Source organism: Fistularia commersonii, chromosome 20 (assembly GCF_037954325.1).
Source record: "Fistularia commersonii isolate RoL2024-O1a breed Wild chromosome 20, RoL_Fcom_v1.0, whole genome shotgun sequence".
Lineage (NCBI taxonomy): Eukaryota > Metazoa > Chordata > Actinopteri > Syngnathiformes > Fistulariidae > Fistularia > Fistularia commersonii.
In genome coordinates this window covers 14,679,990-14,700,812 of record NC_141303.1, presented here as the reverse complement: position 1 = coordinate 14,700,812, position 20,823 = coordinate 14,679,990, and the positions used below count along the sequence as shown (strand labels likewise).

At 47.9% G+C, this 20,823-nt stretch overlaps 3 protein-coding genes across 5 annotated transcripts in view; 1 reads left to right on the top strand and 2 right to left on the bottom strand.

The window, feature by feature from the left end:
- igf2r (insulin-like growth factor 2 receptor) overlaps positions 1 to 9,030 on the bottom strand; it is a 29,673-nt gene extending 20,643 nt beyond the window's left edge. Inside the window, exons 1-6 of one of the 2 annotated variants that reach the window (XM_086166738.1) lie at positions 8,711 to 9,030; positions 6,724 to 6,863; positions 3,332 to 3,450; positions 2,264 to 2,362; positions 1,028 to 1,160; positions 428 to 539 (exon numbers count right to left, since the gene is read on the bottom strand). In XM_086166738.1, coding sequence (XP_086022864.1) covers positions 428 to 539; positions 1,028 to 1,160; positions 2,264 to 2,362; positions 3,332 to 3,450; positions 6,724 to 6,863; positions 8,711 to 8,994 — 887 coding nt within the window. In that variant the 5' untranslated portion in view covers positions 8,995 to 9,030. Of the gene's footprint in view, positions 1 to 427; positions 540 to 1,027; positions 1,161 to 2,263; positions 2,363 to 3,331; positions 3,451 to 6,723; positions 6,864 to 6,960; positions 7,042 to 8,710 lie in introns of those variants that run through there. The other variant, XM_086166739.1, reaches the window with a different exon arrangement.
- On the top strand, positions 7,757 to 12,503 carry LOC147223076 (astacin-like metalloprotease toxin 5). 2 transcript variants are annotated; one of them, XM_086166741.1, is made up of 12 exons: positions 7,780 to 7,919; positions 9,806 to 9,920; positions 9,991 to 10,053; positions 10,124 to 10,165; positions 10,259 to 10,288; positions 10,366 to 10,422; positions 10,502 to 10,557; positions 10,886 to 10,955; positions 11,041 to 11,155; positions 11,331 to 11,503; positions 11,743 to 11,824; positions 11,998 to 12,503. In XM_086166741.1, exons 2-12 carry the CDS (start codon positions 9,887 to 9,889, stop codon positions 12,116 to 12,118), a joined length of 843 nt encoding a protein of 280 aa, XP_086022867.1. In that variant the 5' UTR covers positions 7,780 to 7,919; positions 9,806 to 9,886; the 3' UTR covers positions 12,119 to 12,503. The 2 variants fall into 2 exon arrangements, with proteins under 2 accessions (XP_086022866.1, XP_086022867.1); XM_086166740.1 differs by lacking the exon at positions 9,806 to 9,920 and having other exon boundaries at positions 7,757 to 7,919.
- Positions 12,504 to 14,422: 1,919 nt separating this feature from the next.
- Positions 14,423 to 19,705, bottom strand: LOC147223075 (meprin A subunit alpha-like). Its single transcript, XM_086167622.1, has 13 exons — positions 19,655 to 19,705; positions 19,555 to 19,579; positions 19,420 to 19,497; positions 19,307 to 19,344; positions 19,163 to 19,238; positions 18,965 to 19,082; positions 18,053 to 18,228; positions 17,197 to 17,418; positions 16,954 to 17,100; positions 16,338 to 16,553; positions 15,196 to 15,642; positions 14,771 to 14,944; positions 14,423 to 14,510 (listed from the first exon to the last, which is right to left on the bottom strand). Exons 1-13 carry the CDS (start codon positions 19,703 to 19,705, stop codon positions 14,443 to 14,445), a joined length of 1,836 nt encoding a protein of 611 aa, XP_086023748.1. The 3' UTR covers positions 14,423 to 14,442.
- Between the last annotated feature and the right edge of the window lie 1,118 nt (positions 19,706 to 20,823).

The window sequence follows — 20,823 nt, the reverse complement described above, 5'->3', positions numbered from 1 at the left end:
TTAGTTTGAGCTTTTGAAAATATTTCTGTTCCTGTAATTGAACCATTGAAGGCAAATTTGCTTTAGATGTTAAGTGAACCTGAGGGTCAGAAAGGTGAACCTGCTGAGCTCAGGCGGGCCCTTTCCGGCCCTTAAGCTGCCACAGCCAATCCCAAATCCTGCTGGCCAAGAGGCGGGGCTCCATGGAGCCGGCGGGAGGAGTGAGGTGCAAGGAGTGAGGTGTGAGGAGTGATCTGTGCGGAGCCAATAGGTATGTGCGAGGAGAGGTGAGAGATGTGATAGGGATGATTGCAGGGAGTGAGAAGTGATGTGCAAGTGTGGGAGGAGTGATCTGTGACGAGTGAGTAAGGATGTATGTGCAAGGAGAGGTCGGAGGAGTGATGTGCAAGGGGTTGCGTGAGGAGTGAGTTGTGACGCGTGAGTCTACCTGTCGTTAGCCACCAGCTCCAGGGAGCTGTTGGGGGAGCCCATGTCGTAGGACCCGGTGCTGGTGACCAGACAGGCGGCCGAGCCCTCTGGACAGGGCTTCTCCTGACCACCTGCACATAAACATGGCAACCGTGAGGAGGAGCAGAAGATCGGGCGCCGACATACATGGCCCGCACACAAACATCTCCTTCTTCTGTTGTCACGGAGACAACATCAACTCTACAGAAGGATTTGGACCCTCATCTGCTGAGGACGCTCTGCTGCTCTATGAGTGATCACGGAGGAGCTGCTCTGCAGATCGACAGCAGCATGCTCTCTGTGGAAAATGAAGACCTTCAGGTCTCCTTCTCCACGCTCTCCGATCGCTCACAAATCTAATTTCCGACGGGACCGCAAACAGGGCTGCCGGCCGCAGGGAGAAGATCCGGCCTGGCACCGAGAGGTTACACAAACATTACTGTTTAGCGTCCTCGTCCCGAGATCACTTCTCAGATTACTGCTGCTAAAAATAGGCCGCACGAGGAGCAGCGAAAGCAGCGAGAACTTGTCCACCAGACCACCCCTTCGTCTAAGAGCCATCTCTTCCTCATCCACTCACTGAGGCTACGGCAGATGTTGATGTAGAAGTCCTTGGTGTCGTCTCCGTCGTCCACCAGGTAGCCGCCGGAGATCTTGATCAGAGGGTTGAGGTCGTGCTTCTTCCCATCAGAGTCAAACACGAAGCAGGGGACCTGGGGACGCACGGGGGTCTCGCAGATTACAACACCTCTGAGATTACAATGCTTCAGAGGGATCATGATACACGTCTGAGAGATGAACAATACATCTGAGATTATAATGTACTTCTGAGAAATGAAAAAACCTCAGAGTATAACATCTCTGAAAAATCTAACATCTCTGAGAGAATATACTTATAATATACTTAGAAGACTTCAGAGAGATTATAATATCAATTTTAGAGATGATCATACCTCAGTGATTATAGTACTGCTGACAGATTATAATACTGGTATAAATACCACTGAGATTATAATACCTCTAGGATAATATAACCTCAGAGAGGGTAGAGCGATACCTCAGAGATTACAATAAAGCACTGACAGACTGTTATATACCTCTTCAGATTATCTTCAATGCAGGCAGATTATAATACGGTAGATTGTAATACCTGAGATTATGATCTCTCCGAGGCTTTGGTTCATAATTCTGAGATGACAATACTTCAGACAGGTATGCCCGATTACCAGGCGCTTTTGAGGGACTAAAATACGCTTCTGATAGATTAAGATACACAGGGAGAACAGTGAAAATATATCATCTGCACCTGACAACTGATAATCCCTGTCTGACATGAGACGGTGCACCACCGACAGATTATAGCTTCCAATGCTACTCATGGCTATTAGCTTTGAAGTTACAAACGATGACCTGAACTCGAGACAACAAGTGTGTGTCTGTGTGTTTCTGAATCTGCTTTTTAACGCGTGTGATGAAATAAATAAATCTACTGGTGATCAATGGCTGGATAATCCTGAAAGGTTTGTGCCGTGCAGAAAATGCCTTCACATGACATGATTAGAAGGGGATTAATTGATTGGAGATACTGGAGCGATGTAACCTCGGTCCTCATGCCACAGCAGCTGTGAAGTGTGTCCTGCACCGGTTCAGGGTGTCCACAGGACAAATGAAAGCACCACGGTGAAGGAGACACGTGACGCGGAAAACCGAGGTGAACGCATTTCACACATTTTTCCCATCATTCTCGTGGAGGCCGTGGAAATATGTGACCGTGACGACGACGCCCCCCCCCCCAATACCCGAAGGCGCCTCCTACCTCTTTGTGGGGCTTGAAGGTGTCCTTCTTGCAGGCGGCGAAGGTCTTCCACTCAAAGTAGTATGTGCACTGGGACACCGCAACCAACTCCGGGGAGCCCTGGGGACCAGAACACAGCTACATCAACAAACACACAACACTCTCTTCTTCTTCTTCTTCTCAGCCAATCATCTGCTTCCAAAGATGTGTTTCCTAAAACGTGGATAAGGCCGAAGCTGTGCCCGGACAAAGTGCACACTCTAGCAGGTATCAGTCACAGTACTGCTGAGTGGAATGTTAGTATTGTGCAGTATCTGGTCATAGCTTTGGTTTCCCTGCACCTCTTTAGACCTTCAAAGTGCTGAAGAACACACGCATGCACACACACACACACACACACACACACACACACACACACACACACACCAGGAGGTACTGCTTCCACAAACATCCCCTCCGCTGGCTGCTTGAGGCAAGCGGTGACCTCCAAATGGAGACACATTCATGCTTCCAGATACCTTCAGACACAACCACCTCCGGGATCCTCCTCTTCCAGCTGGGGATGAAGGTTAGGGAAGGATTTCAACTATTTTCCTGCAATTCTGGAACAGTTTTGCAGATTTTGGGTTCCATCCACACTCAGGTCAGTTCCTGCTGCTTTCCAGTGGTGCGCCACTTTGATTTCCAAGTGTTCCCCTCACTCATCCTGCAGCTCACCTGTTGATGCCTTCCTTATCTTTTCAGATGTTCACCCCCCCTTACATTAATTGCTCATTGTACAGTCTAAAAACAGCTGCACTGGGTTTGCTGTGACCAAACAGTGACCTTGAGGAAAATGAATCCCATAAAATGTGCCCTACATCTTTTCTCTGCAATTCTGTGTCTGCAAGCAGAAATTAAATTACTAAGCATCAAAATGTCTATGCCATCTTCTGTCAGAGTAACCTGCATCCATCCCCTGTGAGAGTCCAACGCCTCTAAATGACCATGGTAGCAATGACCTGAGGACCATCTGAAAGAGTAGACATCCTGCAGGATGAACCGGCTTGAATTCATGACGCAGGGGTGGGAGGGCAGAGCGGGTCTTACCAGGGTTTTTCCACACTGGAAGCTGATGCTGCTCCGAACGTTGCCGCTGCTACTGGGGCAACTGACCGAGCTGTTGAAGTCCAGGACGCTGTCCGAGAGCCTCTGCAGCGACAGGTCGCCTGGAGACACAGGCTGGGGTCAGAAGACTGCTTCACAGAGTGAGAAGACACAATCCCAGGGAGGTTCGGGGCTACGTATGTAGCACCTTCATTCATCATGGATGGACGGTGCCTTGCCCGTTTTAGCGCAGGGATAGGGGGAAATCGGGAATCTTACCAGCAACGACCCTGGGATTGCGGAAAAATCTGCTGGATGTATGGATTCATTAACAGCTAGAAATCATTTTGAGAAAGTAACGTGACTGAGATGTTTCAGTGTTCTGTGACATGGTGCGGACCCAATTGCCTAATTATAGGCGCACAACGAACGCCGGCTCTTCATCACGGTCCGTCTGGAGAAACGTCTAGGCCCTACGACCTGCCCTGACCCCTCGTCTGGCCTCAGAGGAAGGGTCCCCACCAGAGCTCATAAACCATCAGAACCATGGAGGAACACAAACAATGTACGATGGGAACGAGGCTGGGTTTGGAGCCTCCCTAACCCACCCTTCGATGGTGAGATGGAGGCAGGTGGTTGGCTCTGGGCTGAAAAGCAAGAAGATCTGAACAAATATATCCAAAAATTCACTGAATACTCCATCGATGTGTGTTGGTGTGTGTGGGGCGCAAAGTAGCCTGCAACTTCCTGATTTTCACAAGTGTCACCACCCTGTTTCACAATTTCATTAACCATTTCCTCATCACTGTTACCATGCCAGCTGATCGTTGTCAGAGACGTTTGAGGACCGTTGGACTCCTTGCGTACTTGAAACTCATTGGATGCGAGGCTGACGCGTCACCGGGGAATATAGAGCGGGACAAAATCAGGCCCTCGGGACCAGGGGCCGGGCTCTGGAGGCCATCTGACATTGCGGTCAAACTGTGTAATCACATTAACATGTGACACACACACTCACACAGAGAGAACCCTTCCCCCTTCTGATGGGTCTGGATGTGGAAAATCAGCACAGACGAACAGACTTGCACCTTTTCTATCAACGTAATGAATAAGTTGGAATCCGGAGGCGCTTCTCTTACAACCAAATGGCACCGACCCCGGCTCTGACTGAGATATCCTGAGAGGAACAAGGCCGAAGTAATGTCGTTGTGACGGCCACTCCCACGAAGCAGAATCGGCGTGTCATCACGCGCCAACGCCAGACGACCACAATGCTCATTTGAAAACAACCGTTTTCTGAATGGAGTGTGTTCCCGAGCAGCTGAGAGGGATTCAGCGCCGGTCAAAGTCAAACATATCGGGAAACAAGCAGATTAAATCTAAATCCAGCAAGAAACAGGATGGACGTTCTTGGAAAGCATCAGAAAATGAGAAACTAAGATGTGCTGTTTCTATTTTTAACTGGTTTATTTTTCCAGAAAATGATCTGCTCAGACGGGCTGAGCCGGCTGTAATGATATCAGAGCGGACATGACCTCCCAGCCAAAGAGCTCGGTGACCTCCGAGTGCTTCATCTCTTCCCTTTTGGACAAAGCTGTGGGTAAAACCAGCAGGGGATCTCCAGATGAACATGAGGTCAATATTGATAATATCCATATTATCAATATATAAGAATGCACTGTACCTGGTAGAAAGGCCATGTTTTGTTTTTGTCCTAAGCAGAGATGCCTTATTTGCTGGCGGGGTGACGTTCACCTTTGAAACTAGCATCCAGTCAGGATGCAGCCAGTTCAAGTTTATTTACTTTACTTTCAAAACACATTCATGGCTGTTCAGGCTGTGCACGGCGCCCGTAGCCCGCTGAGGTGAACACAATACTGATGCTGGGACCTTCACGCATTCGCTGCCGACGACTTGCTCCCCGCTGTGGCCCGAACACATTGAGCGTGATTGAGGAAGAATCTGGCTGAACCATCTGTCAGAGCAGTGGCGTGGACAGGCCCCAAGGCCGGGCACTCCGAGTTGGCGCTCCCGGGTCACGTGACAACACCGCCCGTGTGATTCAACAGACCCTGCCACGCGGCGCCTCTCTCACTTTCAATACTTCCTGCCAGAAACAGCTGAAATCCAATCAGGAACTGGCGCACAAACTGGAATGTAGACAAACGCGGTACCTTGCAGAGTGACAGCGATTATGGAGTATGTGTGTGTGTGTGTGTGAATGCGCAACATGCAAAAACAAACATCTGGGAGTTCAGTTGTACTCAGACACGGCAACACAACCAAGGCGGAGAGACAGAGTGACAAACAGTAAAAAGGTTAAACAAACAAATGGAAGACTGTTGTGTCTGTGATGCAATTTCCACATTGTCAACACTTTGTTTCTATCATGTGAAAAGAGCTGATTCACAATGAAAGCACAAAACAGTAGCAGCAGCAACAGCAAAAGGGACCTTCAGATGATCACTGAGGCCTGCTGACGGCTTCAGAATATCATTTATCAGAAGGCCTCTCCCTCAACAGAAGAGCAGACCTTTCTGTTCTCCTCGTGGTCCCATGTTGGACTGCCTGGATATGAAGGCGAATGAAGTGTGACAGTTAAAGAGCCGGAGACATTAAGGAAAGCTCATAAGCACGAATACTGATAAAATCCTGTGTCTTATTGAAATCACAGCTTAAGTCCCACCTCATGTCGTCTGACTGTCCAGTTAGAGGATAACTCAGATTGTCTGTTTGTAAACCATTATTGCTAGGAGACATAACTCCGGGACTCAGAGACCAGCTGCATGTTCACAAACCTGAACGTCAAGAAACATGAGGATCTGAACACCTCTGAGTTCAAGCTAACTCCTGAGGAGGATCCTCCTAGAAGACGTGAGGACAGAAGCCCTCAGAGGTTTCTCCTCCACAGCGGGGATGATGGATTGGAGACATAGAAGACGACAAGAACCCCTCAGCCGTCTGAGCCCCGACCGCCGGCCGGCCTTTTTAAACACCATCCAATAATTACTCATCATGTTGCCCCCGTTTCTCACAACTCGCTGACTTGCGCATCATTTTCGATCATCTGTTGCTCACTTCCTCACCTGTTCAATTATTTCTATCACCAACTTTCAGATTCACTTCTTGCTCATTCCGAAGACACTTGTGCCTCGGGGGCGGGTAAGTTTCTCACTTCTACTCAAGTCCCATCTTTTCTAATGAACAGCTAATAATTCAGATTCACCAAAAGAACAGGGGCAGCAAAGACAGCAGTGAGCCCTGGCTGCACTGACTGCAATCCAGGTTTTCATGTAACACGAGGTACAATGTGGTGTGTGTGTGTGTGTGTGTGTGTGTGTGTGTGTGTGTGTGTCCGGGGTAGTGGCGGGGGGTGTTTTCTGCAGGGGACTCACCGACTGAGTGCTGCGTTTGGTCGGTGAGACTGAAGGCGCAGACGGCTGCGTCTGGGCCGCAGCTGGTCAGCGGCGAGGAGGCGCACAGCCTCAGCGTGTAGCTCACCATGCTGACCTGGTCGATCGCCTTCCAGCTGTAACTGGAAAAGGAAAGAGGACTTAGACCAATCTTTAGGAGATTCAAAACAGAACAAATGGCGACGTCTGACGGAGATGGCCTCACACAGCAGACCGTACGTTTTTTTATGTGCTTTGGTTTTCTTCTACCGTCAGCAGGTTTCTGGATAAGACCAGAGTCCATTAACGCACAAAACAGAAGTTACAATACACTTTTATTTTCTCTGTCAAATGCGGTTGGGGGGAAACAGAAAAAAGAAGCAAAGGGCCCAATATTCGGTGGCTATTTCCAGATGTGTATTTCGGGCCCCTTATGACCTCAGAGGAACATGTTCACCGTGACTCACTGCTATTTCAGACTCCACATGTGACCAGGAGCAAAGGTTTCACAGGGTTTGGACAAAACTACAGACATCGAAGGTGAAAGGTCAGGGACTCTGTCTTTGTTCTGCACTGAATAAAGGAGACAGCAGATAGTCAGCAATCTGATTTATGGGACATGGAAATATTGGGGTGATTTTGCAGATCAGCTTCCATCCTGGAATAACCGAAATAGTGTTTCTCAGAGAAAGAAAATGGGAGGACAACAGCTGGAACATGAGGGTCTCCCAAAACTTTCCGGGAGCTCATCCTTTAGAAGAAAGGCTCAAATGATCCGGTGATACGATCAATAACGTTTCAACAGCATCTAAGGTTTTCATAGTTTCCAAGGATCTGACCCTTTCTCAAATATACATAAATAGATATGCACACATGAGGATAGGGGACTATAATTTTGGAAAAAAAAAAAAACCTTTTGTCTTTCATTTTTGTATAATAAGAAGGTGGAGAAGATGCACAAAGCCAATATTTGATCACATCCAGTTCTGCACACAGCAGGGCACAGGTGAACTTTGACCTCTGCATTTAACCATCCTGGATGAATCAGGAGCAGCACCTGGAGAACAAACTGGGGCTCTTTGGGATCCGAGGGAACCTAGGCTGTTCGGATCCGAAACAAACCCTCCACCAACTGAGACCTGCCCCCCTCATAGAGGATGAAGAAATGTTCTGCAATCTCCAACCAACAAGTGTGAACGGTGAGGAGTTTACTAGGGTAATCTTGAGCAAACAGTGACGTTATCAAACGGAGGTGTAAACACAATGGTTATCTCAGCGACAACCGGGCAGATCTGCTTGGAACTAACCAACTTTTACAGCCGCGTTTTGACTCCCGAACGTCAGATGACACCTTTAAGCCCATTTAGTTGTTTATATTTAGACAGTGGGGCTGTTTATTAATGGAAATGAATAGCATGCTGTCTTTTGACCTGCGTCCTGCTAGCTTGGGTCCAACGGGGACGTAAACAGAGTTTGGAGCTCCAGGTGGGGGAGCCGTGTAGCCCGGGAGGCTGGCCGGAGGCAGACCGGAGGAGTTACCGGGGTAACCGGGGACAAAAAGGGGGCAGACCGGGGGACGACCACCTGCCGTCTCACCTGTACCGGATTAGCCGATGCTAGCTGCTAGCGGCTACGCATCCGCTTCCGTGTGGCGTTAGCACGTTAGCGCGCTGATTCGGTAAACACTCGGGACGCCGTGTAAACATCGGCTGAGGGCTAAGGGAACAATAATGTTAATAAAAAAATAGTTAATTTTATCTAAAGTAGGAAGCTTATCACAGCAGGTTGTCCGGATCCGCCTGGCGTACCCATGCGCGGAAATTAAATTTTAAATATAAAACAAATAAAAGCAAAATGCACCGTGAATGCGAACGCGGTAGTCTCGGTAGCACTCAAGGTGACAGCACCGACCGACTCTTCTCTCACTGCCCGCCGGACGTGCGAGGTTAGCGGCGTCTTGTTGACATACGGGGCGGCGGTGGCTCCGTACCTGCAGAGGTGCTGGTACCACGGGCTGTCGTCCTGCGCCGCTCCGGGCCGGGCCAGCAGACAGCACACGCACGCCGCCAGCCAGAGGAGTCTCTCCGGCGACGAGGAGCGACGGTTTCCGCTTGGAAAACACATGTTCGAGGAGGCAGGTTGGGTTTGTGTCAACGAGTCGCGGCTAAGACGACATGATACAGCAGACGATCCGCTCAGAGAGCCAGCAGGAAGTGAGCAAGTCACATGACGGTACGTCACATGACCCTCGTGATGCTGCCGTGCTGCGTTCATTGGCTGCTGGGAAAACGGAAACACGCTCGGTGACGGCTTTATTTACTGTCCCTATCAACTGAAGAACTGGGTCATCGTGTCTGTAACAAAACACGTTGGGATTTCAAGAGAAAATAAAACAACAGATTCTGTTAGAAGTGCCGAGAAAAGATATCTTGCAGCTCTTACATAGTTGTCACGAAATTTCGCGGATTTGGGAGTTTTTTCCTCTAAAATGCCAAGCATAAATTCGGTTTCGATTTGGCAAGGAATCACATTTCTGGAAGATAAAAAAAAAAACAACTTAAAAATAACCCATCAATATTGACTACGAGTCGTTCTTTCACGAGAGCATGAAATTGTCTCAGACACAACAACAACAAAAACAGAGTCACGCACTATGCATTAGAATCGTCTGTAATACGATCTAGCTTCAGAACTAGAGGACGTTGCAACATTTGAGGTTCCGTTACTTCTTCAATAAGCACCATAAAAGCGCTATATTTGGATTAATAACTCAATTCACTCAACAAGTGGGGTTGCAATGCCTCCTCACGGGGAATAATGCAATTACCGGTGTTTCAATCGGACTTCCTCCGGCTGCAGTACCTAAACGCACCATGAGTCATGTATGGCACGGAGTAGCGAAGTTTATTAGAGACTGCTAAATGCCTAGACGTGTGAATAAGAAGGTGAACGATTGTGTCTCTGTATAACATGTGAATGAGAATGATGATCTTCTGTCTTCTGGAATTAATTGGGAAAGAGTTAGGGATAATTTTGCCAAAACAACCCCTTTTGTTCTCTTAATTTGATGGTCTGATTAAACCAGGAAGTTGCAATCAGTTAAAAAGGGTCTGCAGCTGCAGCAGGACTCCACAGACGCTTCACAACCGGTGTCTGATCCAGCAACATGTGGTTCCTTGGCTTCCTCTGCTTGTCAGCAGGTACACACTCCAACGGCACCTCTTCTGCACAGCAATAACAGTTGTAAGCTTCATTATCTGTGTTTTTCAGTCATGGGTATCCCTGTGAATCAGACAGAGGGTCCTCCTGCTTCTCCTTCTACCCCTCCCCCTGGTTGGTGCTCCGCAGACTTATAGCCAGCCATGTTAAGACTTACAGCAAAGTAACTCAATGTTTTCCACAGGTGATGTTACCACAGAGCCTCCAGTTCCTGCCAGCACGCCAGGTACTTGAATTATGGCACGTTATCAATTTAAATTTGAAGCAAAGGGCCTCAACCACTGGTTCCACTCAGTCAATTGTGGTTCTCTTCTTGCAGGAACCAACAATGTGACCAGTCTTCCAGTGGGTCTGTCGGGGTTTTTCTTTTCTGATTTCTCAAATGCTTTAAAAACAAAAAAGACTAAAATGCTGAGATTGTTGCAGGTACGGCTGTCTCACCTGTGGATCAGAAGTGGAAGGGGTCTGCAGAGACAGAAGGAGGTGACGTCTCAGACTCGTAACGCCTCATTAGCTGGGTTATCAAACCCCGTCTGAGAAGAGCTACTCTGTTTCTCCACAGAGCTGTCTGACGACATGATCGTCCAGGAGGGGGACCTCCTGTGGGACCAGGAGGTGGTAGGCTGAATTTTTGTCTTCAAATTGCTGAAAGATTAACTGGAATATGAGAGAGAGCAATGCTCATCTCCACACGGACCTGAGAAACTGAATGTCAGCAGATGGAGTGGGAGTTTATTGTGTCTGTGCATGAATTCTGCAAGATTATCTCCAGTTTGATTTGAACTTTTAGCATTTTCAGATGCAAACTGCCCTTGTTTGGTTAGCTTTTACCCTCTTCTCACCTGAGTGTTTTTCAGGGATGCAGAGCTGGCCTTCATGTTTGCAAAGGAAATTAAGTTTAGAAAGTGACAGCTTTTGTGATGTTTAAATGTCTCTGACCTTGTAGGAGGACCGGAACGCCGTGATGACGCTGTGGGCCAACGCCATCGTTTATTATACCATCAGTCCTGAGCTGGGTTGGTGTTTCTGATTGTCGAGCCTCCTCCACATTCAGGGTGGGGAATAGAATAAATACAGTTGCTGCTTCTTCAATTTCCGCAGCTGAGCGGGAGGCCACCATCTACGCCGCCATGGCGATGATCACGGAATCCACGTGCATCCGCTTCCAGAAACGCACGACAGAGCTCAACTACATAGAGTTCCGCAGTGGCAAAGGGTGAGATGTTTTCTGCGCCTGCTCTTGATTTGCCACAGCAGGGAACTAGTCTGTGGATGCTTGGGTTGCAGCTAAAGTTTTTTTTTTTTTTTTAAATGACTGGTTTCAAGAAGATGTAATGACAAGCATGCGTCATCAATTTGAATTATCAAATGTTTCACATTGGCCGGCATAGCTGTGCTTCGTTCGTCGGCTGCCGAGGTGGAGCCCAGCCGCTGTACTTCTCAAAGTCGTGCAGCGTGGGGAACCTCTGCCATGAGATGGTGCACGCCTTGGGACTCCATCACGAGCACAACCGTGACGACCGGGACCAGTTCATCACCGTGCATTGGGAGAACATCATGAGCGGTGAGGAGACAGTTTCCTGTCTGAGAACCAGCCCTTAAATGTCACTAATCTGGTGACAGTTAATTTTTTTTTTTTTCTTTATTCCACTTCAAACATTGGTTTCCAAGGGAACTCTTAAAGTTGCCACGGACTGTACGAACCGGGTTTTGTCTCCCACTAAAATGTTATTTGAGCATCTGAGCTCTACTGCTCCCTGCAGCTGCGAGGTTTTCAAACAAGCAGGACCAACTGTTTTGCAGGAAAACAAAAGAACTTCAAGAAGAAAGCCGGGGACACGCTGAACCTGCCCTATGACCTCGACTCCATCATGCACTATGGCGAGTAAGTGTCTCCAACAGAGGCTCTTCTGGGATGGAAAGATGCTGCTTGCGGTTTCATTTGTTAATGAATGGTTTTATTTGATAAGACGGCATGATTTCAAAACCTCTGAAATTGGCTTTTATAAATCTGAGAAGTAAAATTCCCCTGTGACATGACGCGTGTGCTTTCCGCAGGTTCTTCTTCAGTGCAGATGGGAAGCCGACTCTGGTGTCCAACAGTGGAGGGGAGATGGGCCAGAGGAGCTACCTGAGCCACCTGGACATCCAGAAGCTGAATAAGCTCTACCGTTGCTAACAACATCTAGAATTGAAGCGTGTCAATCGACCTGGTCCTGATAAGCGTGATGCCGTCCAGGCCACAAAGCTACGTTTCTACATCTCCCCTGGTCTAACCCCCAACCAGATGTCTGGAGTGCTTCTGGGTGATCCTCCCTGTGTTGTCCAGCAGGTGTCTCTACCCAACCGGGCTAAAAGTGAAGGCAGCATCTCTGAGGTTTGGATCAGATGGCACGCAGGACATAACCACTGTTCTCTCAGGAGCAGACTGGCTCGGTGGACATGACTATGGAGCTTAAATCTGCTATTCATCAGACTGAATAAAGCCTGAAATCCTCTCTGTACAACTGTTTGTTTACATTCCGGATAACAGCTGTTGAAAGCAATACAGACTCAGCTCCCAACTGCATTGTGTGTATTTGTAGGTTTTTTCCCAGCAATCAACAAAGCTCCTCGAGACTTCCTGCTTGGCAGCTCCAACCTCAGCATCCATCTACTCAGATCTTTACCTTATCTCCAGAACATCTAACATACTGTCCCTCTGGACTTATTCCTGATCTCCTCCACAGTATATCTCTGGGCTTCTGCTCAGGCTCTCGACTAAAAAGAAAACATGTCTCAGCTCCATCTTCCACACCTTTTCTTATTCTTGGTGATGCTATTCCAACACATGCTGGACTGTGAACCCAAAGTCTTCCAGGTGTAACCTCACCATTCCACTTGTGTCCCTGTCATTCACACGGTTTCCCAAAAGTGAAATGGAGAGCCTGACCGCGGACCTCCACTGCAAACACACAGGACAAACTAATACTGAAGTCCAATTGCCAGAAATAAAATATTTGCTTGAACAGATGTAATGGCTTTTTCACACTGTTAATCACAAGTGAACGGTTTACATTTGGACAGAAATTTTAGGGAACTGTGGTGAAAGCAAAACATTTGACTGAAACTGATGAGGTGGTTGTTCACTAGGTTCGTCCCAGTGGGATCAAAGATCTCTTAAAGGAGTCCTGGCCACGAGAGCTGCAATACCGTAATATTAAAATCATTACATTTACAACATAATTGCTCAAATAAAACACTTGCACAGAGACAAGGGTCAACGGCAATAATTTCACCACGGCTTTAGAGCATTCACTGTCACAAGGGCTTGAAGTCAAAGGTCAGATTGTATTGCAAGCCAAGCATTTGTCACCCAAAAGAGTTCAGTTTGGTCTCTGAGGACAAAAAAATTGCAGAGCATCCATAGATTCTTGTTCGATAAGACATGCCGAAAGGCATTTCACCCACAATAGTTTTGTAAATGAACATTTCAGTGACTGAGGGACAGGCACCTTGATAAGATGGCAGTTCAACTATGATCAATGCAATATTATGATTGCAATGAATACTAACACACAGATGAAATAGAAAGGCTCTGAATCACTTTGAACATTTTGAAACCAAAACAGATTTTTTTCTTTGTCTTTCGGTATAATTAGTTTAGCAAATTCAACTATTAAGAACTTGTTTCTAGCAGTTACAATCAACTCATATCTGCCGTTACCTCAATTTTTTGTGTCAAACGAATACTTTAGCAAGCCAAACTCAGATCAGAGCATCTTGCCCCCTTTTTTGGTGGCTCCAGGTGTAACCACATCAGGAGATGACAGGCGAAACAACATGAAATCACAAGTGAAACTTAAATACGCAGGAAACAAACTTTTTATACAGCTGGCAAACAGAGTCACTGGCTATTCACAGCTAATTATGGGACTTAAACCTTATTATTACTTCCGTTTAACAAACGCTAGCAAGCAGCAGCGACTGACGTATACCGATGCCGCTGCTATGCTAACATTAGCTCAATGACATGGCTGCTCTAAGCTAACGGGGCTGACAGCAGAGGCTTCCAAGTTATAAAAACGAACTTTAAAATTAAAAAAAAGGCTCTTAGGAGACAAAAATCATGCCACTCTAGTGTCTATATATCTTATTTACTCACGGCCATTGCTTTCAGAAGCGGGGAAAGGCTGAGGCGGAAGTCATGGCGGTTAACATCCGACCGCCATGAGCGACAGAGACCGGGAACTCGCTTCACCATATGCACTGCGAATCTTTCAAAACAAAATACACCAAAAACCCTTTTCTCCGCTCTTCATACATTACAAACTAAAATGAATCATCATTAATTTTTGAAGGAACAAATTGACTAGTTCACATGCACTACAGAACAATAAAAAAATCCTTTTTGTCACACACCAACTTGTTTTCTTTTAATTCCCACCAGAGCTCTGGTTTAAAACACACAAAGTACATGTGTGCACGTACATGTGTACATGTGCATGTTTCCGTGCTTCCTCCTCACTGGACGTCAACGCCCGGGGCGGCAGGATGGACCGGCACCTCACTCTCAATCAGATGGGTCAAGTCTGAGGAGAAAACGGACACGACTAGGATGAGACTACGGAACTGGTGAGTTTGCGCAGCATTGTTTACACGTCATTTCGAGACAGACAGACATTCACCCGCTCATTCACACGTCTGGACAATTTGGGGTCTCCAATGAATTTGCTGCATGTCTTTGGACCGTGAGAGGAACCCCGTGCAGACGTGGGGAGAGAACATGGATGCTCAGAAGAGAAAGGCCCCCCTGTGGAATGAAGCGGCGAGGATCGTTTTTCCTTCTCACCTCTGAAGTTGGCGACAACGATGAGATCGTCACTTCTGATGAAGCTCCTGCTTCGCAGGAGCTCGTGAGACATGAAGGTGCTCCAACCGTATCCGATGCTGCGAAAGCCCTGCTGGCTCTCATCCCAGGCGGCGTGTGGTGAATTGCTTGGATTGTTCCAAATAGGGTCAGCGTCTTTGAGGAGCAGATGCAAAGAAAAGAAGACATTGAGTGCAATGGACACGTTTGATGAAAGAAGACAAAGAAGAAGAAACATTAATTTCTGCCAATGATATAAGCCTTCTAGATGTTTGAAACTTTCTTCACACATTTCTAACCCACGCGTGCCGTTCTTCTGACACCATTATCTGTAAATTCCTCAGTAATGTGTCGACTGCTGTGCGTGAAGATGATCTCACTGGGTCTCCTCAGTGAGCTGGCCCCACCTGTGGTGAAGGTTCTGGTGGACGACATCCTCATCTGAACTTTGGGGTCCTGGTCCACGATAACCATGGTCGCCTGGCGGTTCTTCACGGGCCACTCCAACACGGCATCGTTAACCCCGCCGCAAAGGTGCAGATACAGGCCTACGTAGCCTGGGTACAGAGGGTTTCCCCCATTGGGGTAAATGCTGATGCTAAAGGAGTAGCCCTCAGGGTTGAAAAAGCACTGGCTGTGGATCGATCTGTCATTTGGGATGGTGGCGAGAAGGCCGGTAAAGTTTCGGATGTGCCAGACGGCATCGGGGCAGGCGGTCTCGGTGAGAGTGATGTCGTCGAGTAAGATGGCTCCCGAGGACACGGGTGACCCTCGCACGCCTTGGAAGAAATATCGAAACTTCTCTGTCAACTTGAGGGGGACATGGGCGATTTCCCAACCGCCGTCTCCATTCCCTGGGAAAGCAGGGGACGCAAAATCAACGTCAATATTGTTCAGAAAACGGAACAGTGGACTCATCACTCGCTTGGCTTCTTGAGCGTACGCCCAAACTGTCTTCTCCTCCCAGCTCCTCCCTTCCTGTGGGGTCACCACAGCTTAACACCTGCCTCCAGCTAACCCGTTCCTTCTGCATCCCCTCTTCTCATACCTTCTAACTTCCTGTCCTCTCCACCCTCCATCCATAAACCCCCTCTCTGGTCTTCCTCTTGCCTGGCAACTCCAACCTAAGTGTTCTTCTACCCAGACCTTCTCCATCCCTCCAAACCATCTCAACACAACTTCATCTCCAGAACATCTAACATCTAATTCCTTCCTGATCCTCTCCATCCTCCTCACTCCCAAAGAGGAGTCCACATCTTCATTCCTGCCTCCTGTCTTCCCCTCAGTGTCTCCAAACCAGACACCATGGCTGCTCTTCACCTCCATCTCCTCCACCTTCCCTTTCCTTGTAGCCGATACTCTTTCCTCCACCCGTTCAAACCTGCTGGTTGGTGTTTCTTCATCTCTTCTCCGCCCACTCCGTCGCTCTGGATGCCTGCTCTATCCGTAGCCATGCACTGTGTATGTGTGTGTGTGTGTGTGTGTGTGTACGTGACAGTGGAAAACACATTATTATTCTTTAAAAGTATTGGACAATGAAATAAAATACCTGTGATGGTGTGGAGCCTCTTAGGGCTCCTCACATTTCCTGTCCCGTCATCCATCCTGACCCAAACCACCAATTTGTCCCCACCAACTCCGGTCATCTTGTAGAAGAACTGCAAGCACTGCGCGTCCCTCTGTGGAAAGAGGATACGCGACTCCAGCAAGGCGCTGTTTCCAACCCGACCAACGGACGTGCTGAACTCCATGAAGTAGCCAGAATCTGAAGACACAAAGACAAGAAGGTTTCATTCGGCAGATGTCAGTTCACTGTGGTTTTCTCTTCTTTTTTTTTCTCCTAACTATGGTTCGCGTGTCTCGGCGTAGTGATAACGAATGAACCTTCATGTTTTCAGAAACACCTACATACACCTGAGATGGCACTGGAGGATGGCAGCCTGTTGCAGCACAAATCGATGAATTATCACAAAGCGTCATTCACAAACCAGGCGGACACCTCAGTCTAGCTGCCGTATGCTTTCAGACGGGGACAGGAGGGTGGACAACCACCGGCCACTGGAATCGACCCAGGTATCTACTCGCACTTCCAGTCTGACTAGTTCTGTGTTCTTGCAGGTAGACGTGATCTATGTCCATATGATATTGATTCTGCCTGCACCCACCTCTGCAGCGTCCCACCAGGGTCTGGTCTACTTCACCCGGACTGCCCAGCGTATGGATCCAGTCTGCGTCGTCATTCTCGTTCTGTATCATCCCGCAGATGTTGTTCAACTCGAACGAGCACTGGTCCAGCACAATGAGTTCTTTGGCTGCGGCAGAAAATCGAGCGACGATGAACCGAGGATCACCGGAACTGCAGTGGTGATGTTTGCAAATGTCACTCATAGTAGAACTCGTGAACTCACCGCAGCTGTACATACGATTGACCCTGGTGATGTCCACTGCACTGAAATCCAGCCGCTGGCCGATGACCTTGTTGAAGGCTTCGATGTTGGTGGTGATGGTTGGAACGCTTTCGTTCTTGTTGAAGGAGAAGGGTCTGTAGTGCATGATGGACTCGTAATCGTATGGAGTGTTGAGGTCGGTGACAAAGTCATCGCCATACTTGTCGAAGTTGTGCTTGTGCCCTGTCGGGACAAAGTACCTCTTGTTGAACATGTCCAGGCCAAGACATTCAGCTGTACGTTTGCCGGTCCTTCCTCCTGCTTTAGGACAACGAGCTTTCGTCTTTTGTTCATGCTAAAAATGTTGCCTCTTTAGCACATGTGCAGAACTGCTCGTCTGCTTCTTTCTGTCTGGGCTGCTCCCTTCAGGGGCCACAGCCAATCACCGGTCTCCATCTAACCTTCTCCTCCAACACCAACCGCAATTCTGTCCCCTCCATCCATAAACCTCCTCTTTGGTCCTACTCCAGACCTCCTCCAACCTCGGCATCCTTCCACCCAGATCTTCTCCATCGACTCCTGTGTTCATGTCCAAACCATCTCAGTGTGATTTTATCTCCTGAACATCTACAATGTGCTGCCCCTCTTTCCAGACTCTTTCCTGATCGTCTCAATCCTCCTCACTCCCAAAGAGGGGCCTCCAACATCTCCACCTCTGCCCACTGTCTTCTCCTCAGTGTCTTCAAATTCCTTCTGGAGTTTCCTTCTGGCTAACACTCTTTAATCAAATGTTGATGACGATTCTTCAGAATTAAGTTCTTCCTCTTTCTGAAATCTTGGGTACAACTCGTGAGAAGGTAGAACAATGGTGACCCACCTGGTTGGATCTGGTCCCACCAGATCTTTACATAGTCATCTCGGTCAGACCGGGACTGTTCGTGGTAGAAGCCCAAGGCGTGCAGGAGCTCGTGCTGCACGATGGCCTTGGTGTCACAGCGTGCTCCGATGGAGATATTTTGCCCTGTTTTCAAATCTCCAACAAATGACCAGCATCTGGCAGGACAAGAACCATCCAATAATATACCCTTCTCAAGGCGCTGAGACATTCAGAGCTTCTCACAGAAGCCGCACGCAGTCACTAGACGGAGCGCTCATGTTATGAGATCTGATGGTTTCAGTCCTCATCTGACTTTATCTGTCAACGCCTCCAGAGAACATAAAGCCTCTTTAGAAACTAAGACATGAATAGAATTGATTCAAACTTTCCTTCTGGGAAAACCCCTGAGTCTGGGCCTTCACCATCATCATCATCATCATTATTATTATTATTATTATTGTTATTATCATAGTTGGTGTTGTCATGTATTATTATTATTATTATTATTATTATTATTATTACGGTTGGTGTTGTCATTCATTGTTATTATTATCATGATTATGATTATTATGATTATTATTATGATTATTATTATCATTGCATCACCGCCATCATCGTTATCATTCCATTTTTTGTTTTAATTGTTATCATGACGACAACAACAACAATAATCATAATAATAATAATAATAATTGCTTGTATTTCTGAAAATCTCCAGGTGTTCTGCATCTGCTGTTTTAATTTTTTTTCTTTATAATTAAATCTTGTTTTTTTTTTTTTAAGAGTCTGTCATGACAATGGTGATGGCGGCTCACACACTGGACCCTGTATTCTCATGGGCCTGATGTTGACCCTGAGTTTTCCCAATACTTGCATGCACCTGAAAAGGCCGGCGTGCGTGAGAGAGATTACCCATTGAGCTTGGTGAAGGACAGGTAGCTGGCCTCCCCCTCATACGGCTTGAAGTCCACACAAGTTCTCAGGCGGTACTCCTCCAGCGCCTGCAGGATCACCCCCTTGGCATTCAGGTCTGCAACAATTCAAACCCATAAACACCTAAAGCATCTCCTGGTGGTTAGCCAGGCAGGAACCTGCTTCTGCGCGTCCTACCCAACGAGTCCGTTAAGATGTAAGGAATCGGGAAGGTCCATCTTTTCGTCTGGTCGAGGATCGCATTTCTGCGGTGCTGCGAGACACGTGGACACGGTGAAGATCCGCTTGGACGCTCCTTTCCCGCAGCACCTGGATACTTACATCTCCGGCGATGTCCCCCTCAAACAGGTGGTCCAATCCTACCGTGGCAAAACACACCTTCAGCCGGTGTCCGTGACCGCGGGGCCGTGCGAACGGGAATTTGAGAAAGTTACCTTTGTTGATCTCCGGGATGTCGTCTCTCAGCTCTCCTGCATCCACATCTTTACCTGACAAAGACGGGGACAGCAAACCTCAACCACAAGCTCCCGCTAACACCTGGTCTGCGTTTAAAGGTGAGTGTGACCGACCTGCCGGGGCGGGAATAGCCTCCACCTGCAAAGAGACATCTCCGGGTTTAAACTCTCCTCAGATATTTTCTCAGCGCAACCAAACCAAAAAGCCATTTACCTTCAGGGCTACAATGGCGAGAATCAGCGCGGCGCTCCTGAAGCAAGCCATGTCGTCGTCTGAGCCTGGAGGACTCTGCCCACGGCGGTGTTGTCTAATGAGTAACGTGCACCTGGCATCCAGGTCAGGTGTCCTTACTGCCTGGGACAGAGGCTGGCCATTCCACTCACAACGATAAGAATTTGCACACAATGCAATAACTTGAACTCACAGCGTTTCCCATCGGAGATAATATGCCGCTTTGTTTGTGAATTTTCATGCACGTCATAAATGACGGTGTATCCGACAGAATCCCGGTCTTCTGAGGTGTTTTCTGTGTTCCTCGGAAGTGCCGCGACACAGGGGAACATTTTCTGAAGTGGCAACCGCAACAACCGCAGCTGAGCAAGAATCCGTGCGTTCTGTCTCAGGAGCCGCTCATCTGGACCGAGACACGAGGGTCGCCATCAACGTGGGGGTTGGTCAGTTTGAGGTCAAACTACGCGAAGCAGAAACATCCAAATGTGACGGTAGGGGGCAAAAATCAAGAAAGTCTGGATCACAAGGGAAACACAGGAGGGGGAATTACTGAGCCGCTGAGAACGAGACCTACAAGACCTTCTGGCACCTGGATGAGGGTCACTGACCCCTAACTGTAACCCTGGCGCTGGTGGACGGCATGGCTACTGCTCATGGTTCATCCATGATGGGTTAATTGGGGAAAAAGAATTTCCCAACCGGGATCAATAAAGGATAAATCATCATTGATTATTATCATAGGTCCACTTAAAAAGATGGACAGGAGAACTTGAACTTGAAGGAATCTCACGAGGTTACACAGAACCTGAAACCTTCCTGCTGTGGGCTGGACGTGCTCATCTCTCCACAATGAAGGAATCAGTGAACCCAAAAATAAGCCACAAATGTGTCCGAAAGAAACTAAAATCAAACCTATTCATTTACAGTTCCTCTATCAAAATGTCTGCGCAAAAAGGAAGCAAAAGGAGGTGTGACCGCAAGCAGGAGAAGCAGGAGGTCCTGGGTGAGGAGAAGGTTCTCGCCGTTGGTGGTTGTACTTGGAGGATACGCTGCGAGAAGGGGTTTCCCAGTGAGGACCGGCTCACAACGTGACCCACCTCGGGTTCAGCATCAGAGTCAGCTTGTTCCATTTTATCACCATCTCACCGTTT

Coding starts and splice junctions, on each gene's coding strand:
- LOC147223076 (XM_086166740.1), top strand. CDS start 7,760: ATGAATCAGGAGCAGCACCTGGAGAACAAACTGGGGCTCTTTGGGATC. Junction 10,558..10,885: donor TCCTGTGGGACCAGGAGGTG/GTAGGCTGAATT, acceptor CTGACCTTGTAG/GAGGACCGGAACGCCGTGAT. Junction 11,504..11,742: donor TTGGGAGAACATCATGAGCG/GTGAGGAGACAG, acceptor ACTGTTTTGCAG/GAAAACAAAAGAACTTCAAG.
- LOC147223075 (XM_086167622.1), bottom strand. CDS start 19,705: ATGGCTTGCTTCAGGAGCGCCGCGCTGATTCTCGCCATTGTAGCCCTG. Junction 19,498..19,554: donor GGCTATTCCCGCCCCGGCAG/GTCGGTCACACT, acceptor CTTGTGGTTGAG/GTTTGCTGTCCCCGTCTTTG. Junction 17,101..17,196: donor CAATCGTATGTACAGCTGCG/GTGAGTTCACGA, acceptor TTTCTGCCGCAG/CCAAAGAACTCATTGTGCTG.